Here is a 22,958-nt window from a genome sequence, read left to right as displayed (position 1 = left end):
AATATGCAGCAAATAAAAATATTAAACCAAGCGAGTGGAATTAAAAATTAATTGGTAACCGATGTTTGACCCAGAATTAAGACCCGAGTACTTTCAGTATGAAGAAAGCAAGATCACAAATACCAGTAGGTGAGCAAATCCAACTTTAAAAATACAGATTCAGGGGTGTGCTGTGGTGGCGCAGGGGGTTAGCACGCCCCACATTTGGAGGCCTTAGTCCTCAACGCGGACGTCGCGGGTTCGACTCCCGGTCCCGACGACCTTTGCCGCACGTCTTCCACCCTCCTTCCTGTCTGCCTACTGCCGAAAAAATACAAGCCACTAGCGCCGCAAAAACTCTTCGGAGAAAAACCCCCAACAAAAATACAGATTCAGAGTTTTTAAACTGCAGAAATGCTTTGTTATTTTTAGTTTTCAGCCTCATATGACCATAAACTTCATGTCAGAAATTGAGATTAGCAAATATTGCAAATAAATACTAAATCTTTGTTGTCAGTAGTTCATAGAATAAAAGAACAATGTGCATTTTACTCAAACATATACCTATAAAAAATAAAATCTGAGAAATTGATCATTTTAATTTAGAGCCGTAAACGTTTAATGGCGAGTGAAATTAGCTATAATTCTTGAAGAACCACCATTTTATTTCTATTTTTAGGTTTCAGAATAAGATGATGCCATTATTTTTGGTGTAATTGTGTTGTTGAATTCCCTGGAAAACACAGAGAAACTGCTAAAACCTGCGTTTGTTGTATCTAAAGAATCGTTGATTATTCTTGATCATTTTTAGTCATTGTAGTTGAGCCAAAGTGAGCTGCAGGTTAGAGACTCCTGGTCTGGGCAGTCCAGTAAAGTATCTTTGAAAGCCAAATAATCTGCCTCTAATAACCGATTTCTGTGATTATTTCTGCACGCATCGCCATGGTTACGCTCTGCATGTTCCAAGATGGCGTTCTTTTGTGTGTGCGTGAGTCACTGGATAGAACGTTGAAAACTTGGAGAGAAGGCAGCGTTCTTGCTGCGTTCGTGGGAATACTTTGTTCTGTAGCAGCTGCTGCGACGATTCTGAGTCTTTTCCTTAATTTTCATTAAAACTTATCATTTTTTGTTTTGCCAGTTTTGCTGATGTTCAAGAATCTCAGGCTACGTTAACGCAGCCGGTCTTGATACTCAGTTCCAATTTTTTGCTGAAATCCGATTTTTATTTTGTGTTTGTTCATTCTACGAATTAAATGCGAACGCAATGAGATTTCTGTGTGAACATTTACGTCCCCAAAGTAACACATAGAGGAACGTTGATGTCACACAGCATCACACTGTTTACTGGAGTAATGATGGACGCCAACATTTTTGACATGGCTCATTTTACAAAATCCAGAAGATCATTAACTTATTGCCAAAAATATTAACTGGGTGTTATTTTTTAAATGCATGGACGGTTTTTAAAAGCAGTTGAGACCCAGATTGAAGTACAAAAAACTTGCAAAACTTGAATTTAAAGAGAATATAGCAGCACAACTAAGATTTTATTTGCTACCAAGTTTATGAGAAGACTTTTGGAAATATATACATAATATCCATCCTGATTTATTTGCTGAAATCCCATATTTTTTGCACGATCATTCATAATCAATGCAACCTCAATCAGATTTCTGCATGAACAGTTTACATCCCCAAAGTGACGTCACACAACAGCGCATTGTTTCTGGAAGTAATAATGGATGGAGCTGTTAATGGATCGATTTTATAGCAGCTGACGGTACTGTCAAGAGATCATAACAACTCGAAGGAAGCTGATAAAAATAAAGTACAACTAACAGCAACGTCTGTAGAGAATTGTGTTTGGATGTGAAGTGATGCTCTTCTCTTCCCTACAGACTTTGATGATGATTGAATTCCATAATTATAATTTTTCTCAGATGTTTACATCTGGCTCGGCTTCTTCTGGTGCAGAAACATGATGCATGTCTCACATCGATGACGTAAAAGTGGGATTAAATGCAACATGACCGCTCAAACTGCAGATGGTTTGAAAACAATCGGATACAGTTTAGTTCCACATGTGGAAATGGATCAAATCGGATTTTTTTTGTGTGTGAAAAGGTCTGAATTGAGCCCTTTTCTCTATGGTTTGGACATCTTTTTATGGCTGTTTCACTTTGACAAGACCTTAAACCATAGGCGCTGAATTTTATAGTGCAATTAATTGAACTGAAATATTTTATTCTGCAAGTTCATTAAACTTTTAGAAGTTTAATCGCTTGCGCCACAGCAAAGGGAAAATAACACCAAAAAACAGGTGAAGAACAACTCAAAACCACTCAAATTATTCCTTTTTCCTTCACTTTCTCTGTCAGCTTCACTGCATACGCACACTTGTTGCTATGACAACCGGCTGACAACCGCTCCCCTAGCCAACGTAGCAGAGGTTATGTTTGAGTTTATCCCACACATTGAGTCCAGTTTTATGTTTTTAGGCTTGATGTTTATTTTGCGTTTATTGATAATTGTTCGTCCCGAAACCCCTGAAAATGTGACCTTCTTAGTGCTGTTTGGTTGTTTTCCGCTTTTCAACCACATTCATGCATATTTATAGGGAATGTTTTATAGCTTTCAGGCAGAGAACGTTGTCTTTCCATGTCCGTCCAATGAGATTTTGCTCTGAGTTGTTGGATAAAATAAAAACCTGGAGCCAAATCTGTCACTTCATGACGCCTTAAAGCCCAGAAACCGATAAAATGTTCACTGAGCGTCTGGATGTCATAGATGGCAATCACTCAAATTCAAAATAACTCTTCCTGTCCGGGTCCAATGTGGATCCTTGTGTCTTAACAAACCTGCCTTCTGACATTTATATCAAATTTGCAGGTCGATGAGGAAGAAAACTGTCTGGATCTACTGTGTGAAAAGAGAATTGAAGGAGCAAGTTCAATACAGGATACATATTCATTAGCGAGCGCCTCAGCAATAAGACTCTGGAGAATCATCGTCCCTTCTTTGCGAGCGCCGGAACGATCCCCTCATCAGAAGGAGATGCAGACACAAATGTTTCATCTGCTTCATCACCAGGAAGGTTGGATGTAATGGCTGCACTCAGCTTTAAAAATGAGTCATTGAACTGAAGCTCCCATCCTGGGAGATTTAACTGGAGCGGCGGGGGGGCGGCGTCTCGCTCAAGGACATCTGTGGAGGTTTGAACTCGCAGCCTCCTTCTTCCTGATGCATCCTTGAATTTATATATTACAGATAAGGCTGCAACTGACAATTATTTTAGTTAATCTTGTGATTAATCGATTGACTTTAAGAAGCCTTACATAAAAAAGCTGCAGAATTGACCAATTGCAACATTAGAAGTTTACTAAAAGATGCAAATAAACAATTTAATTCCTTTTTAATTAAAAAAATAAACTTTTTATTGCCTAAAATGCAGTAACTTAGCATTCCTTTAGTGAAATGATCCATCTGCATCTAAAATAAATATTTCTATCAGCATGTGAAAAGCTCAGCTCTTTTTGCTTGAATTAGCATAAATACAGTGCAGAGCTGATCTGTTAATTTAAAAAAAAAAAATTATTAACTGATTAGTAATTGTATAGCAAAAGGTGCTTAAGAAATTTGTTTTACAGAATTTGAACCACAGCTAAAACTGATACTTGCGGAGTTCTGGGAAGAACATATTTACAGACAAAGGTTTTTTTAATTCTTAAATGCAAAATGTATACATTACTTTTACAGTTTAATTAATTACTACATACTTTCCACAATTTTTTTTTATATATTGAAATTTTAGTCTGTTCAGTTTCACCTACTTTGAGCTCATTTCAGAATGAGTTGTTGTCTTAAATCCAAATAATCTGCTGCTTGTTTGGATTTCAATTCAACTTTTACACTCGCAAGTGAAAATGTCTCAAAACTTGTACAACTGTACATTTCTGAACAGCATTAGTGGAGCCTCCTGCTCAACCAGCAAGAATGCAGCAAGTTGTTTCTGGAAGATAGGTCAACAACAAAGCGCTTGTCTTGTCCAGCAGCCATTGTACAGCGCTTACAGGGGTAAAAAAACCCAGCTGACCAAACGTGTTGAAACTCAGCTTGGGTTGCTAGGTAATGGGCGGAACTCTGCTGGGGTTTCTAGGTTATGGGCTGTGCTTCTGGAGTTGCTAGGTGAGGAACTGCTAATTTGTGACATTACAGTCAGAAAGTTTTTGAAACGGTTAATTTTTCAGACACCAAAAAACATGAACCTATTACCAAAAAACCCGCTTGGGCTGATTATACTAGCAGTAGAAACTCAAATGGAATTACAGAAACATGCAAAGTTTGAATTTTGCATAATGGCTCCCCTTTAATTTGACATTTGTTATCAGTGTGAATGTATACAAAATAGACCAGGATGTATTTGCAATTTGATTGCGAGGGAATGCAATACTTTTGAGAAGTAATGCAAAGGAAAATGAGGCTCGGTTATGTATCTCCCCACAAGCAGCTTTCTGCTGCTTTTATCCGGTCTGAGTGTTCCCTTTTACTTTTTATCTATCCAGATTTAGCTCTTGATCTGATTGGACACTGATCTCATCTTGTTTGCCGCCGTGCGACTGGATGTGGTTGATTCGTCTGCCTTTGCAGCCCGACGAGGCGGTGACCTTGCACGCCGTCCTGTCTCCGCCGCTCAGCCGGACGGTGACCTTGCTGCTCCGTGATGTGGCGTATTTATTCCCTGGGAGTATTGATCCCTGCAGTTAATGGAGAGGCTGTGGCAGCTTTACTGTTGCTCTGATATCCACTGGAGGAACATCTGTTTCTGGTATTGGTGGCCTCCAAACCGGAATGAGTTGTAGATTTCTTCACCACCAGCTTTTCAGTCAGATTTTCTCATCTTTCTGTCTTTTCCTTCCTGCTTCTCCGTCTTGATGCCCCAGCTGGCATTGGATGCAGCCAGATTCTCCGCCAGACGCCCGTTCTTCGGATTGCGATATCTTCAGCTTTAAGTCACTCAAACAAATTTGTTTTCCTAAAGGAAAAGGAGGACTTGTTGTTCTGGCATGGATGTTGCACTGCAAAAACATCAAATCTTACCAAGTATTTTTGTCTACTTTCTAAGAAACATCTTAGTTCACTTGAAATAAGACAAAACTAACTTTTCAACAAGAAATATGAGCTTGTTTTTAGTAAATAATTCCTTAATATTGATGAAAAAGTTCTAGTTATAAGTGAAATTATCAGCCAGAGGAAGAAGAATTTTTTTCCCATATTATAAGTTAAAGTATTTTCTTCCACTGGCTGATTGTATAACAACTAGTTCTTTTCCCCTCAATATGAAGAATTACTGGCTTAAAACAAGTTACTTGTAAGAATTCCACTGCCGCCGTTACCTAGCAACCCCAGCTAAACTCAGCCCGTCGCCTAGCAACCCAGTTCTAGTTTCACTGGCAGATTATTTCACAATATGGGAAAAATGTCTTGTTATAAACTAATCTGTACTTTTTAAAAAATCAATATTGGGTAAATATTTACTTTAAACAAGCCTCTATATCTTCCTAAAACATTACTTTTAAGTTTTGTCTTATTTCAAGTATACTAAGATATTTGCACTAAAAACTAGACCAAAAATACTTGGTAAGAATTTATGTTTTGCAGTGTTGTGGATCAAGCTACCGCTTTAGCAATAGCTTTGGCTAAATACCAGGTGGATAGTGTACTTTAATGTTAGCCGAACTAATGTTGGGGATTAGAGATTTTTAGGTAGCGCAACTAGCTTTTTAGCGAGAGGTGCCAACAAATGCTTCTTTAAAAGTAAAAATAAAAGGAAATAAATTCTGCAAATACATCTACACATGATTCTTTTTTTATTCTTTGTTGTATTGTAAAGAATTGGGTGTTTTTGTAGCGTAGTGGGTTTCAACACAGATCAATTTAGCGCTTTAGCATTAGAGCTAGCGTTTAAGATTAGCAGCGCAAATAGCTTTTTAGTTAACTGTGCCCACAAATGCTTCTCAATATGAAAAATTACAATAAAAAAATCTGCGTATACATTTACATACAGTTTTTTTTCCCTTTATTTTATTATAGAATATTTGGTGTTTTTTCTGTGTGTGATTCCTTCGTTTGTAATATTTTTGCAGCAGACGGACAGCTAAAATGGACTAGACTTGACCAAATGGGAAAGTAGAGATTGAGTGGAAGCACTTCTTGTTTCAGATGATGTTCAGTGAGTGAAATATGTCTTTGCGTAATGCGGTGATTGATTGATAGACGGGAGACAGATGGACACTGGAGGACCACTTTGCCAGGGAGGTGCCACTCGGCTGACGCTGACATCTCACAGAACAACATACATCAGATGATCGATAGTCCTGCTCCTGTTTGACACGTCACCTCTCTTGAGAAATTGGTCTTTACAAGGACGAAACAGCTGAGTGGGGAACTGAGCTGACTTCTCATCATGAACGCTGTGTTTTACCACTGATTTATTTTCCAGCCGCACCGCTTGTTCACGTTTCCGCTCACCCCCGCTGGGCTTACAGGACGCTGCTAACGTCTCAAAGCAACCCTTATTTTTTAACACATATATTATATAGATTCATTACACACAGAGTGCAATATTTCAGGCATTTTTTTCTGCTCAGCTACATGGTTTTGGCATAAAGCTAATAAAAACTCAAGATTCTGCCTTTCAGATTATTTACACACTGCAAAAACACAAAATCTTACCAAGTATTTTTGGTCTGGTTTCTAGTGCAAATATCTTATTACACTTGAATTATAAAAAAAATAGCTTTTCAGCAGGATGTAGGAGTTTGTTTTAACCTAATAATTTATTAATATTGACAAAAAGTATTAGTTCCACTGACAGGTTATTTCACTTATTACATGGGGAAACGTCTTGTTATAAGTAAAATAATCACAGAGGAACTACAACTTTTTCATCAATATTAATAAATTATTGACTCGCAGCATGCTCCTATATCTTGCTGAAAAACTAAGTAGTTTTGTCTTATTTCAATCATACTAAGAGATTTGCACTAAAAATTAGACCAAAAGTACATGGTAAACTTTTGTATTTTTGCAGTGCAATTTCATTTATTAACAGGATGTTGAGGTTTTAAATGTTAGAACATATAACAGTTTGTTTTAAGTCAATAATTTCTTAATATTGATGAAAACATACTAGTTCCATTGACAGATTATTTCACGTGGGAAAATTTTATTTTTATAATTTGCCTGTGGAACTGGTACTTTTTAAAAGTTATTTACTTAAATTAAGCTCTTATAGCTCAATGAAAAGTTATTTGTAAGATCTGGTTTTGTCTTATTTGAAGTGTACTAGGCCAAAAATACTTTATAAAATTCTGTGTTTTTGCAGTGAAGAAGTTTATTTTACGCATCTGGGCCACATTCCTCAATTGTTAAGTTAAGAAAGAGCTAGAAATGAGTAAAAGACTGACCAGTTTAAAAGTAAAGCCTGTAGATCTGCTGATTAAGATGACTTTAAAACATCATAACTTTGCAGCTTGGCAGCAAAGTAGAAAGAAATGAGGAATGACTCAGGACATCTGTACAGAACTTTAAAGTTTTATTTTTCAAGTTTGCATAATTAGCTAAATCTTTACATGCATTACGTTTGGCCAGAGCCCCCGGAGGCACGCAGACTCTGGGAAAGAGAAACATTTTAGTGTTGACCCGTTTTTATTTTGACAGAATGGGACCAAAAGAATGAAGACCATGAACTAAAAGCCAGCGTCTGTTGGATGAGAGGACAGAAAAGAGCCAGACTTCATGAGTTTGTTTGTTTGAGTTTTTTTTACTTCCTGCTTATTGGTTGGTTTGCTTTACTTTGCAGGTGCAGTTGGAGGGTTTTCACGCAGACGTTGAGAAGTCAGCCTCCTGTCCAGGTGGATTGGTGGAAGAGACGGACTTCACCGATGCATGCCACCCGGTCCTGCTGGAGCTAAACATGCCGGCTCTGTTCACACCTTTCGGTGAAGAACGATGGTTATGAATTCACAGGACAGATAAATCCGTTTCCTCTATCGAAGAAACTTTTACACAAACCTGCCTTCCAAATTCAGCATGACCAACAACAAGATTTGAGTCCAGAACAAGGTAAGGTTTTATTTGTGCTTTTCTTTTCAAATTTAATCTAAACTTTATTTTTTTTACATTTATCAAATGAGCAAATTCATCTAGTTGTTTTAAACATGATCTTAAATGCCTCATTGAGCAGGTTAGGATAGATATGTGGCCTATACAAAACATGATCATTAAATTTTTTGCACAAAATCATTTTTAAAAATTTTAGTTTAGTCAGTTTAGAATGAACTGTTTTAGGGCGTCCTGTCACTTTAAATCCAAATCACGCCACTGTTGGCCACGCCCCCCAAATCAATGTTGAAACTCATAGTGAAAATGGCTGCAAGCAGTTGTACAACTGTACATCTTTGAAAAGCAGAAGTAGAGCCTCCTGCACAACCAATAAGAATGCAACAAGTGGTTTCTAAATAGCAAGTCAAAAGGAAAACCCTTTTCTTTTCCAGCAGCCATTGTACAGCGGTAAAACCAGCTGACCAAATATTCTAGAACTTAGGTTGCCAGGTAATGGGCCTTCACTCAGCTGGGGTTGCTAGGTAACGACCCAATGACCGTGGAATTTGACTTAAGAGTTGGGAGGTTTTTGAAATGGCTCATTTTCCAGACATCGGAAATAATTGTCTTATTACCAAAAAACAATTCAGTGTTTTTTTAAGTGTTTGGACTGTTCCTTGGAGCAGTTCAGACCCAAATGTATGTACAAAAGCGTCCAAAATGTGGATTCTGCAAAATAGGCCCCCTTTAAACAAGGAAAAAAATACTAATTACTTATTTTACTCACTCTGTGTGCCTCCACCACGTGTTTCAGAGAAACAGCTCAAGAGAACCTATAATTGTGTAAATTACTGTGTAATTACAGAAAGCGACTGGTCAGTTTTAGACATCAACACTATCACTGAAACCACAGGAGATAATTGCCAACATGGTTCTGTGAAATTAGGCATGCAAACTGTTGATTCACTAATCTGGCTTCAAATAAGGTAAAAGTCTAAATAGTTAATGCTGATATTTAGGAAGCAAAAATAAAAAAAATGAATTTTCTGAACATTTTTTGTACAGCAAGTGATAAAAAGAAAGTATGCCCATATTTTAAATCCACCTCTTGGTCTGCGACTCTTTTAATCAACTGCGAATGTACTGGAACACACTGCAGATTCAAAACAAGTATTATTGGTAAAGAAGAACAAATAATTGAAAAGGTTCGTGTGTAAAAACTAAGTACACCCTTCCTCCTTCCACTGAATTTCAGAATCAGTTTCAGTGAGTAAGATTGGCTGAACAGACGGGGAATTTGACTTGGACTTCAAGCGTACACAGCATATAAGGGATAAATATATAACCATTAGAGGAAATGTAAATGTATTTGGAGATTTGTGACTACCGCTAACAAAAGGCTAGTTGCGCTATTCCCAAAGCACTAATTGTAACCATTAGCTCTGCTAACACTGAAGTGCTGTACTAACGTGGTATTTAGCAGAAGCTAATGCTAAAATGCTACATTCATCTGTGTTGATGCCCACAGCACTGCAAAAACAAACAATCCTACCAAGTATTTTGGTCTAGTTTTTAGTTTAAATAACTTTGTACACTTAAAATAAGACAAAAATAACGTAAAAGTAACATTTCTGCATGATATAGGAGCTTGGTTTAAGTCAATAATTCCTCAATATTGATGAAAAAGTTCTAGTTAGAAGTGACATAACCTGCCAGTGGAATAAGACATTTTTCCATACTATAAGTTAAAAATGTCTTGTTTCACTAACTGGTTATTTTCATTAATATTGAGAAATTATTGGCTTAAAACTAGTTCTTATATCTTGCTAAAAAGTTACTTTTTTGTTTAGTTTTGTCTTATTTTAATTGTACCAAGATATTTAAACTAGAAATTAGACCAAAAACACTTGTTAAGATGTTGTGTTTTTGCAGTGTCATGGGTATCAGCACAGATCAATTTAGTGCCTTAGCTTCTGCTAAGTACCATGTAGGTATAGCACGTTAGCATTAGCAGAGCTAATGGTTACAATTAGTGCTTTAGGAATTTCATAACTAGCTTTTTAGTTAACGGAGCCCAAAACTGCTTCTTTAAAAGTAAAAGTAAATTTTTTTTACATGGTTCTTTTATCCTTGATTTTATTTCTTCTAACATTTTTGTGTTTTTGCAGTGTGTGTCAGTAACATGTCTGATAGGGTCAAATTTGTTGTTGCACACATACCTGTGCTGTTGCGCTTCAGGAAGTGAATCAGACTTTTCTAAAAGCTTCTTCACGCTAAATTAAAAAGGCTGTGTGACTTTGGTTTGCACAGTCTTTCAGTATTTTAGACTCAAATCTGTCCAGAATGCAACAAACTATTTAAATTCCTCCATAATGATGTGAGAGGCTAATAAAGTCAGAACTACTGGGAGCAATTGCTGCTACAGGTGGGCCTAAAAGCTGTTAAATCATAAAAAGCTTCCTCATTTTGGCTTCATCTTTAATAAATATCTGTTGTGCTCTGTTTTTTACGCTTGAGGTAGGATTTAATTAATTTAACATCTTGGTAAATGCCAGATCCTTTTTATTTTGTCTTCAGATGTAAAACATTAGAATTTGAAGAGGTTGTATTTTATTTTCACCACGTCTGTGGAGAAGCAAATGTTAATTTTCTACCAGCATTTGCAGAAATTAGCAGCTGTTATTGTTCTGGTGGGGATAGAAAATACATTAGTGTTCAGTCTGCAGAGTGAATCAAAGGCCGTGTTCTGGCGTCATCTTAGTATGCTTAAAATTACACAAAACTGACTTATAAGTAACTTTTGAGCAACATATAAAAGCTTATTTTAAGTAAATAACTTCTTAATTTTGATTTAAAAACTTCCAGTAGAAGATCACTTTATGACAGGGATGTCAAAACCTTTTCTAACCAGAAAAGGCCAAAATCATCAACTCATTAAAAAAAATCACGAAAAGTTTCAATTGAGAATTTTGTTTTCCTGCGACAAACTAAGCATGACATATTTTGATTGAACAAAGAAAATAGATTTTTCTTGTAAGAAAGTAAGGTGTAAATCATTCAAAAGGGTTTCTTGTGTTTTCATTGGCTGTAAGAAAAGAAACGTTATATTTCCATATACCAATATATTTGCACTGGAAACTAGACCAAAAATAGTTTGCAAGATTTGGCGTTTTAGCATTTTAAGGTGATAAGTGAGCCAGAAGTTTGATTTTCCGTGTCTTTCAGGGCCGTCTCAGCCTGGACCAGGACCCCCCCCTGCAGAGTCGCTGCTGTTCTTCCTGCATCGTCTTTTCCAGTTGACTCCTTGTGGAAAAAGGTGGACGGGCCGGCACTGTGCTTCTGCAGGAGGCCGTCTGATCGGCGAGGGCGGCGCTGTCATCGGCTGACTGCTGCAGTGGGAGTGCGATGCGGATTGGAGCATGTCGGGGGACTGGGACGAAGACCTGTGTAAGAAGGCGCTGATGCTTTTGGAGGAGCTGTGCTTCAACTCCCAGAGGGTTTACAGCCAGAGCAAACAGTGCCAGGAGTTCAGCTACCTGGTGAGGGGCCACAACAGGCAGCTGGACACAGGTAACCCCCATCAAACCTTTTAACACCGATCTCCTGAGCTTCACTGCAAAAACACTAAATATTACCAAGTATTTTTGGTTTAGTTTCTACTGCAAATATCTGAGTTCACTACAAATAAAGAGCAATATATAAATGTATTTGGAGAATTTATTTTCTTTTGTTTTTGCATATAAAGAAGCATTTTTGGGCACCGCTAGCTAAAAAGCTAGTTGCGCTGTCCCCAAAGCACCAATCCCAAACATTAGCACCGCTAGCTTTAAAGCACAATATTTAGCCAAAGCTAATGCTAAAGAGGTAAACTGATCCATGACACTGCAAAAACACAAAATCTTACCAAGTATTTTTGGTCTAGGTTTTAGTGCAAATATCTTATTACACTTGAAATAAGATAAAAACAAACTTAAAAGCAAATGTTATAGGAAGATATATAGGTTTGTTTAAAGTAAAAAAAATTCTTAATATTAACGAAAAAGTACAAATTATTTCACTTAAGACATTTTTTCTACATTGTAACTGAAATAATCTGCCAGTGGAACTAGAACTGGGTTGCTAGGCGACGGGCTGGGCTTGGCTGGTGTTGCTAGGTAACCGCACCAGTGCAACTGTAACTTTTTCATCAATATTAAGGAATTACGTACTTATATCAAGCTCCTAAATATTGCTGGAAAGTTACTTTTAAGTTGATTTTTCTTATATCAGCTGTACTAAGATATTCGCAGTAGGATCAGAAATACTAAGATTTTGTGTTTCTGGTTGGTACAGCAGATTATCCAGGTATTTACCTGATAATCAAATAGATTCTTTTTGATTGGGGACCAAAATTTCAATTTGTTATATTTTCAGCTGCTGTGTTTCGCTTTCACAGCGGAAGACATTTTTCCCATGTTGTAGGTAAAATTAGAACCAGTAAGTTTTCATAGCTATTACGGAAATTTTGAGTTAAAGCAAGCCCATATTTCTTGCTGAAAAGTTATTTGTAGGTTAGATTTGTCTTATTTCAAGTGCAGTAAGGTATTTCGACTACAAACTAGACCTAAGTTTCTTGTTGTTGTTTCAAAAAATTGCCTTTTTTGAGCCTGTATGCTCCAGTTAATAATTAATCGATTACAAAATTGGATGACAGTCATTTTAATAACAGATTAATCCGATTAATTGTTTTGGCAATAATTTTATGTAAAAAAGAAATCATATTGTGTTTTGTAACTGTGATCTTGGTCTAATAAGCTTAGTCTTTTTTAGGATTGGCTTTTATGATCAGCGAACTTTGAATAATATGTGTAAGCCCAAAACTGTTGTGCTTCACTGGCCTTAAAATTATTAATATTCTGGTTTAACCAGGAAGTTTGACCCTGAAAAGACATAAAACATGCTATTTAGTTGCTAAATTATCTCACTAAATTAAAGGAGAAGCTATGAATAAGTGCTGCATTATTTAAAAGAAAAGAAGTGTCAGTAAAAATGTGTTTACTCACATTTTTAACTGTAAAAAGAAGAAAACGAAGCCAAACACTCTTCTTTGTGCTTCCAACATGTCAGAGTTGGCTGCTGCTTCCTGGTTAGTTACGGATGATGCTTAGGATAAACGTTTGACCGTGAAAACACGATTTCACGGTCATGATGGAGGAGGAAGCATCAGCACATCTGAAACATTTTTCAGAATAAACAGCTTCTCCTTCTGGGCATACAGTTTGCTCAACGTCCTCCAAAGTGCATTTAGAGACGCCTCTACATTCAAACACATTCAAAATGTGTTTGAATGTATTCAAATACATTCAAACACATTTTCCTCCTAAAGATAGCTTTCATTTCCAGGTCAGTGTTTTCAGGAAGACCACAGATGTTTGTTTCCCCTGAGGGGAAATAACGGATCTTAAGACACCTTTAAAGTCTCCAGGGACAGAATTTAAGAAACCAGTCTCCAAAAATAGGATGGAATCCGTGTATTTATTTCATGTCTTTAATCAAAGAACAAAGAACGGGATCAGAAATATATGATCAGCATTAAACACATCACTGAGTAAAGAGTGAGTGGCAATTATGACAAGAAAGATGAACTGAGAGGCGCTCCGGTTTAAGAATAGTTTAAATCTGAGACGACTCGGAAAAACAAATCATGAAATATTCATGTTGCATATTGAAATGTTGATGGTTGAAGTCATTGCATTTCTTTTAAGATGCCCAAAGGAAACAAGAGACTGTTATTTATCTGTACAGATAAGCTCAGAGTTATTCATACCGCTGGTAGATTTAAGTCTGAAGTAATCATTAAATTGCACCTGGTGATGTTTATGTTTCAGCGCGATGCAGACTTCACTGCAAAAACACAAAATCTTGCCAAGTTTCTTTGGTCTAATTTTTAGTGCCGATATCTAAGTATACTTGAAATAATACAAAATAAACCTGCATGCAATTTTTCAGCAAAATGTAGGAGCTTATTTTAAGTCAAATAATGGCTTAATATTGATTGAAAATTAGTAGTTCCACTGGTAGATTATTTAACTTATAGCAAAACATTTTTCTCATGTTCTAAGTGAAGCCAATGTAACTACAATTTTAAAAGATTTCTCCCAATTTACAAGACATTCCATTAGATTAAATTTTTTGTACAAAATCATTCTTAGATGATGAGAATTTAGTCTGCTCTTTTCAGAATGTTTTATCGTGTCCTGTCACTTTAAATAAGCTTCTGCTGGCCACGCCCACTAACTCAACGTTTACACTCAGACGTAAAAATGGCTCCAAACCGATGCGCAATTTTACAACTTTACATTTTTGAAAAGCAGAAATGGAGCCTCCTTCACAACCAACAAGATTGCACCAAATGGTTTCTGCAACAACAAATCACTTTTCTGTTCCAGCAGCCATTGTACAGCGGTAAAACCAGTTGACCAAATGTGCTGGAGTTCTGCTTCTGTTGCTAGGTGACGGGCTGGGCTTGGCTGGGGTTGCTAGGTAACGGCGCAGTGCCAGTTTATTGTGACTCAACATTTAGAGGGTTTTTGAAATGGTTAATTTTCCAGATACAAAAAAACCCGTTAACTTATTCCCAAAAATTGGCTGGATCTTTTTCAGTTTTGTTTTGTTTTAAGAGCTTTGGTTAATTTAAAAGCATTTTGCATAATAATAGTGAATTTTGCATAACAGGTCCCCTTTAAGTAATCGGCAGATCCCACTGTTCCCACCTTCACGTCTTCCCAGTTGCTTCTGGTTGTTTCCCTGTGGTGCCACAACCACTCACTTCCATTTTCACTACCTAGTAAATCCTTGCAGGAGAGGCTAGTGGCCAGTTTACCTCACCATCATGTATTTGTATTTTGGGAGGAAGCAGGTGTACCCAGAGAGAACCCACACAAGCACAGGGAGAACGACGGCAATGAAACAAGTCTAGTTCCAGCCTAGCATCTGCATTATCAGATTATTCTATTATTATGCACAGGAAGCGCTATATAAACCCAGTCTGAGTCGTTCCTGGTAAACTGCTGAGTTGGTATAGTGTGTGGGCTCCATGGGGACGTTTGGGTGTGCTACACCGATTAGCATGGATCTGTGGCTCAGCGTAGATTAGGCTGGATTGGCTGACGTTCCTCCTGAGGTTTGGCCGATTCTCTGCAGAAATGCCAGGCCGCAGTTTTAGGCGTCGAGCCGCTGATGGAAACGTCCGTTCCCCCGGAGGGCCGCCGAACGCCGAAAGCTGTCAGCGAATGGCTTGTGTAAGCAGCGGAGATGCGTTTGATGTAGAGGATCGTACGGCTCCCAGCGGGGGTTGAGTCAGTCGCTGAGTGACGGGGAGCCACAGCCGCTCCTCACGGCGAGCTTCAGAGGCCGGCTGCCCGCCCAGCAGCCCGGCCGCCTGCTGACTCGCTCTTTATGCTCGGTGGATTAGTGACGGATCTCTGGCAGAATCAGTGCTCAGGATGCTACAGCGACAAATAGAGGGGAGCCATTTTTACACCCCGCCCCCGACAGCAGCGCTGATCTCCCAGCCTGACACAACCTACTGCTCTCCTTTTGTTTTGCTGCTGCAGATCACTGCATTAACCTTTCACGTTCTGAAGCTCTTCAGGTGTTTTCCTCTAAATCACTGTCAAGCTCCTTCATCTGAGTTTCCACGGCTCTTCCTCTTCTTTTTATTTCCGTTTATGTGTCTGCTCGTTCACACATGGTATGCAGGGGCGTGTCTAGATTTTTCTTTTTGGGGCCCAGGCAGCAGGGTTGCCAGATTTTGCTAACTAGTGCTAATGAAATGATTAATCAGATTAATCATGATGCAAATCGCTAATCTCTGTACAATACAACAAGAACTATCTAGGACTAATTTAGCCAATTTTAAATGGTTCCCAGTTAGCATGATCTAGCATGAGCTTGAGAACTAGTTAGCCTTTTCAAAGAGGCATGAACAGTGCCACAAGAGATTGTGATTGACAGCGCTAAGCTCCGCCTCCTGGCTCTGATTGGTTGTTTCTCGTTACCACTGGGAGAAGGCAGAGGAGCTCAATTTTTTTCACACATCTATTTCCTCCAATACTGTTACATTGTGACAATTTCAACAAATATGTAAAAAACTTTTTTTTAATGAAAGTTACATACTGCAGCTTTAATATGTAAAAAAACTAACTTGAAAACAACAGAAAAACTACTAATGGACGTCGTAAAGCAACAAAAAGAGTTTTTTTTGTCATCTACTAACATAGATTGTAGATCAGACTTTAATCTATATACGATATCAGCTCTGATGGGAGTGGCCAGGCAGTGCAGCCAATCAGATTTCAAGAGCAGCTGGTGCCCCGCCCCTGCTACCCTCGGTGGCCACGCCCCTGTTGTGTTGATTTAACTGCCTTGCAGCTTTCCTCCTCTCTTGCCTCCTCTGTGGCACTTACATGTCGGCTCCAACACGTGTTTCAGTTCGTCTTTTCTCCCCTCCTCCACCACCTGGACCAATCCTGCTCTTCTTTTTTTCCCCTTCTTCCTCTTCTTCCCCTCATCTTGCTCTCCACCGAGTCGGTTTCCACCCCCACCCCACCTTCTCTGCACTCCAATCATATCTTTTGAACAAGTGCTGATTAATGACATACACAGATTGATGAATAATTCAGCAACAAGAGAGCGAGAAAGCAGAGTAGAGGAGGAAAGGGTGACGAACAAAGAGGTAGATGCTGAAGGAAAGTGTGGAGGGGAAAAGACAGCAAGCAATGTAACCGTTAAATAGACGATTAGCTTGTTTCGCCTTTGTGACGTTATTACATCTAGGGCTGAAACAATAAATCAGATTAATCGTGATTAAAATAAGCTTGTTGCATCTATGACTGAAACACATCAGGCTGAAACGATTAATCAGATTAATCGCGATTAAAATAGGCTTGTTTTATCTGTGACGTTATCACACATCAGGCTGAAACAATTAATCAGATTAATTGTGATTAATCATAAGTAAAATAGGCTTTTTTCATCTTTATTTGACGTTATCACACATTGAGCTGAAATGATTGATTGAAATAATTTAGTAATCAATTAATCGTTAACTGGAGTGTACAGACTCAAATGAAAGGCCTTTTGCTGAAAGAGCCTCACATTCAAAGCAGTAATTAAACCAAAATATATACACATTTGCATTTACATAAAAAACCCATTTTCTGTTATGTTCAACCCAAAGCTCCTCAAGTGGCAAAGTTTTATCTCAGCCTGGTTTAAATTCTGGAAAATATAGACAAAAGAAACTCAAGCAAGTTTGTTCTCATAATATCTTGTCTTCATTCTAGCAATTTTATGACTTTACTTTTGCAATTTCATTTAGGCAATAAAATGTTTTTCTTATTTTAAAAAGGACCTAATTTGTTTCAATGTATTTCTAATATTGTATAAAAAGGCTTAAATAAAAAATTTGCAGAATATGCCAAACTTTATTTTTCCGATTAATCGTTAGAATAATTGATTAATCGATAGCTGAAATATTTCTTAGTTGCAGCCCTAATCACATCTAAAGTTATTGTCTTGTAATGCCTCCAAAGGAACCGTTTAGGAAGCATTTTCTCAGTTAAGCATTCCTAATCTGTGGTCTGGAAGCAACCCAAGAGGGCAAAAGATGCCATTTTTGCTGTGAAGCCTCTGGTGGACAGACCCGGCGTACACAGTCCGCAGATCTGTAATGAGTCTGCTTGGTCTACACACAGACCATGCATATGCATGTGCAGAGCTCTGGGACTCGGTTCAGTGTGAGCTCCAATTGGTCCGTTTTTGTGAAGACCGTCATCAGACCCAAAAGTGCTATTTATAAAAAGACTTCAAATGGTTCCAGGATAAGAATAAATATTCATTGTATATTTAGTCTATAATTTAGTCTATAAATATTAATGCAACCGAGGCCCCAGCATGTGCAGAAGTTAGAAAGCACATGTTTGCTATCGCAGTGGTGGTCAGAAGCTTATGAAGCTTAGAAAAGCTTTCACCCCCCTGGAACATTTTCACATTTTTTCACATTACAACTGAAACTTCAGTTGGGTATTTTGTGTGATAGATGAACACGAAGCTGTGCATAACTGCAAAGTGGTAGCGGTGGTTGACATGCTCCTGCTAACATGCTAACCCGCTAACATGCTAATAGCAGAGCTAATTTTTCCTTTAGCACTACACCTAACTCTGAAAACTTTAGTGCACTTAGCTTCCCTTAAACACATTTTCCCTGATCATTTCTGAAGCTCTAATTTACTTGGCACAACTGTAAATTTTCTGTTGTGTTGAAGTAGTTAGCAATTTTTTTTATTCATGCTCTTATTTTGACGTAAGCAAAGACTGTTTAGTTTCATGTCCTGTCTTCATGTTCTCTCTTTTTTTCCTTTATTTGAAACAGAAAACATAAAGGTACAAGATAAAACACAAGACAGTAGAGAACTAAATATAAACATAAATACAAACTCTAAGGGCATGATTGAACAGGTAAACTGTAAAGTCAAAATTAAATTGATGATCATGGCTTGTAGTGTTTCAAGAGCAGATATAATGTGAATTTAAGTTAGCGCTTTAGCAGTAGCTTCAGCCAAATGCAGGTTTAGCAGTTGAGCTTTAGCAAATTATAATGTTTATAATTTGTGGTTTAGAGTTTAGCACAACTAGCTTTTAAGTGAGCGGTGCTCCAAACTGAATGGCAGAACTGGTTTTCAAATTCTTTTAAAAGTCAAAGTCTGAAAAACATGACACCCATATATATTTACAACTCCTTTGCCAGTACTTTCTAATAACTTTATGTAGGCTACTCTAACCTTTTCAGTGTTTGTCCTGCTGGAAGGTGAAACGGTCTCAAGTCTTTTGCAGCCTCTAACAGATTTCTTGCTCCATCCATCTTCCCATCAACTCTGACCGGCTTCCTTTTCCCTGCTGAACATGGAGGGTTGCATGTAGGCCAAAGAACTTTATTTTGGTCTTTTCTGACCAGAACACCTACTTATACTTTTGCTGTGTCACCTACATAGTTTGTGCCAAACTGTAAATAGGACTTCTTATTTATCTTTTGTCTTCAACAAAAGCTTAAATTTGTTGGAAGATTTTGGAGTGAACAGTTATGCTCCTGCTGAAATATTCCCCCACCTGAGCTATGGATCACTGCAGCTCCTCCAGAGTTACCTCGTTCTTTGGTTAATCCTGTCTTTCACTGTAAGCTTAGGAACATACAGATGAATGGAGTTGAAGCTGAAATGAAAACCATTCAAACCTTTCAAAGCTAACAACAATGAATGAACTGTCAAGCATGGCAGTGGCAGCATTATGCTGTGGTGCCATTCCATTTTTCAGTGTAACAGGTGCATCACACAAGCTACGATCCAGTAGTTGGCTGGATGGCACCTCTACTGGAGACATCCAGTAGTGGAGCCACCTCCTAACTCTCTTTTTAGGAGAACTAACTAAAATGTTAGTTCTCCTAACTAATTTTTTAGTTAGTTAGGTTAACACAGTGCTATGCTAACATGGTGTTTAATGGAAACTAATGCTAAAGTGCTAAACCAGCATGTTATTTAGTGGAAGCTAAAGTGCTAAATCAGCATGTTATTTAGTGGAAGCTAATGCTAAAGTGCTAAATCAGCATGTTATTTAGTGGAAGCTAATGCTAAAGTGTTAAATCAGCATGTTATTTAGTGGAAGCTAATGCTAAAGTGCTAAATCAGCATGTTATTTAGTGGAAGCTAATGCTAAAGTGTTAAATCAGCATGTTATTTAGTGGAAGCTAAAGCTAAAGTGCTAAACCAGCATGTTATTTAGTGGAAGGACTGGGCCTTGACTTCAAATCTTATTAAAAATGTGGGGATGATCCTTAAAAACTGGGCCTGTTCAAAGAAATCTACTTATTTTGAAAAGGAAAGTGGTCAAATATCCAGGCAGCATGAACCTGCTGCTGGAAGATGCAACATGCTAGGAGAACAAACCAAATATATCACATTAAATCAGCTTGACATTTGTGCTGAGTGTATGTAAACTTCTGACTGTGCTCTGTTTGATGGAACAGTTCTGGACTTTATTCAGTCCAGCGTTTTGCTCGAATGAGTCATTCTCTCCCCCACCGTCTCTCCCCCGCTAACCTGTCAGAGATTAAAAGGCTCATAACTGTGAAGAAATGCAGGATGACATCACTGTGGGTGTGTTTTTTTATGATTATTAATTGCCATCGTCATCATCGCCTCCTTCCGTCTCGGCTCGTTTTTTTCCTTCCTGCCAGCGTTTGCCCCCATTTCCAGCTCAGATAAAAGCTTCAGAGAATGGCTGCAAATGACACTTTATGCTTGCGGCCGCTGGCGTTGATGTGTGATTTGTAGATGTTGTTGTAATGGTGCTTTAGTTTGGCATATGCATGATGTGTTAATAGCATGCGTTTGGAGACAAGGTTGTTGTTTTTATTCATGCTGGCAACATTCATCTTGATGTTGTTGTGGCACCGGCGAGATGGATAAAGCTTTTTACGACGTCACATGACGAATCCTGCCTCATCATTTGGGCTTTGCATCGTTAGTTGCTCGTTTATTCGCCTCTTAAGGTGAATCATGTTTGTTGCAAACCCCCAAATTGTCATTTGGGGTATTTGTTGTGTTGGGATTAAAATAAACACCAAAGATGTTGAACTTCTAGGTACCAACTTGAAACTACATGTTCCTCCGATCCGATATTAATATCTGTATCGATTTAAATATTGTAAAAAATCAGTAAATGATTCATAACAGCAGATCTATTCAGTTTATTTCTATGCTTTATTATTTATTTTTGCATCATATTTAGATTTCCTAATTGCACTTTGTTTTGTTTGTTGCAGTTTATTTTTTTAAATGCTTCACCAAAGTGATCAACTATTGTTTTTCAGTTTCTGTGTTTCCATTGCAAATGTGTGAATGTTCTGCTAATGTAAAAAAAAACCCCACAATTTCACAATTCCTGTATTTCCAATAACAAGAAAAAGAATTAAAATCACACGTGAATAAGTTTTTTTTTGTGATAAGTTGGTAAAAAACATGCATCATCATCATTATGGAGCTACTTCCTGTCGTCATCTGCTTTGTGGTTTTCACCAGCAGTAACATTGATTACGTGACTCGTGTAGCACTAAAAAATGTTTTCCATGGCAGTTTTGCAAAATAAACCAATTTAAATACAGCCAAAAAAAAAACTTACCTCAACTCAGTGAAAAAGGAGTTTTTTTCAAAATTGCCCCGTTTCCATTAAGCAGGTTTGTGTTCGATTGTCAAATTGTGCATTTATATCGTCAGTTATTAACTTTTATCTTCCTAACTGAACTGACTGTACAAATTAAAGTTGTCGTTTTTACAGGTTTGACCAAACTCCTGAAGCCGTTGGTGCAGAATCATGAAGTACATTTGTAAATTAGTACATTTATGTCTGAGTTAAAAAACCAAAAAAAAACCCATATTGAGTCTGTTCAGCACTGATTTCTGTATCGTATCGACCGATCCTAAACGTCAGATATCGGTATTGATAATAGAAGTGAAAATCGTGGATCGGTGCATTTCTACTTATAAGTTAAACAAAATGTTTGAACATCCCTTCTCTAAGTGAAATAGTCTGCCAGTGGATGTTTTTCATTAATGTTAAGGAATTATTGAAATAAATCAATAATCTTCCTGAAAAGTTACTTTGTAAGTTAATTTTGTCATATTTAGGGTTGAGGTTGTGCTGGTTATCAAATCAATGTGTTATTCAGTACATTTTTGTCTGTTTAAAAAGAGACACGTATGTTTTTCCATATCTGATTGGTATCAGAAGATACCAATCAGATATTGGTATCTGTATTGGAAGTGGATCGGTGCATCCTCTATCCTTCAGTTTCTTTATTTCGCTCCGTCTTTTTGTTCCTCTCTCTGCAGAAATCTCCGTCAGCCTGCTGTCGGTCATCGTGACGTTCTGCGGCATCGTCCTCCTCTCCGTGTCCCTCTTCGTCTCCTGGAAGCTCTGCTGGCTGCCATGGCGGGACAAGGAGGGCGGCGGGCTGAGCCTGACGTCGGGGCTGCTGCCCGGGACCGCCGGGTTGGGAGGGGCCGCGGGGCCATCGCTTTTACCCCCGCTGCTGCAGAGGAAGGAGGGCCACTCCTCTTCCTCGCTCTACCCCTCGCTGGGGCAGCAGGGACACCCCCACTTCTCTGACCTGGTGGGGCTGGAGAGAGGGGAGGGCGGCGGGGTGCCTGGGGGCCCAAACGAGACCCAGGAGCATTCGTACCTGGACATGGACTCCTACCCCAACAGTGCTGGTGAGAAATGCCCCTTTTGCCCCAACCTGCGTCTTTTATTTATTTATTTTTTTGTTTTAGGTCATTGATTAGAGCCCAAGTCTGAGCAACTTAGATATATTTTACAAACTGGAACTGAAGCTCTTTCATTTTCCAGCAGGTTTATTTTTTCTTCGTTGTGAGTTTTTGCTGCTGAACGATGTTCATTATTTACAGAGACAGGAAAGATGGCCGCCCTTTTCCCACAGCTCTGCTCGCCCTTTACAGTCCGGATGTCGATCAACACACCAGCCTGTTTTTGTTTTTTAGTCTTGCTGTTACAGCTGAACTGTCGGCACAGTTGGGTAGTAACTAGTTACATTTACTTGAGTATTTTTTTTGAGAAAATTTCCTTTTAGGAGTATTTCTCTTTTACTTGAGTAAAATTTCTGGATTTTCTACCCACTGAATGAAAAACATATTTAACCAAAAAATTCACCAGACACAAACCTGCAGGTTTTGTTAAAGTTTCATCATATTTTTGACTTAAACATTTTATTTTGCAGATTTAGTTGTTTTTTGTTACTTATATATGAATTATTGTCATTTTGG

General features: G+C 38.1%; 1 protein-coding gene across 1 annotated transcript in view; it reads left to right on the top strand.

Moving 5' to 3' along the window:
• Nucleotides 1-22,958, top strand: part of syt3 (synaptotagmin 3) — a 63,523-nt gene that overhangs the window by 4,649 nt on the left and 35,916 nt on the right. Inside the window, exons 2-4 of the mRNA XM_005810135.3 lie at nt 7,841-8,103; nt 11,308-11,652; nt 22,008-22,388. Coding sequence (XP_005810192.1) covers nt 11,502-11,652; nt 22,008-22,388 — 532 coding nt within the window. The 5' untranslated portion in view covers nt 7,841-8,103; nt 11,308-11,501. The remainder of the gene's footprint in view (nt 1-7,840; nt 8,104-11,307; nt 11,653-22,007; nt 22,389-22,958) is intronic.

Source organism: Xiphophorus maculatus, chromosome 16 (assembly GCF_002775205.1).
Source record: "Xiphophorus maculatus strain JP 163 A chromosome 16, X_maculatus-5.0-male, whole genome shotgun sequence".
NCBI classification, from domain to species: Eukaryota; Metazoa; Chordata; class Actinopteri; order Cyprinodontiformes; family Poeciliidae; genus Xiphophorus; species Xiphophorus maculatus.
Note: the sequence above shows the minus strand (reverse complement) of the source record. Positions and strands in the feature narration are given on the sequence as shown.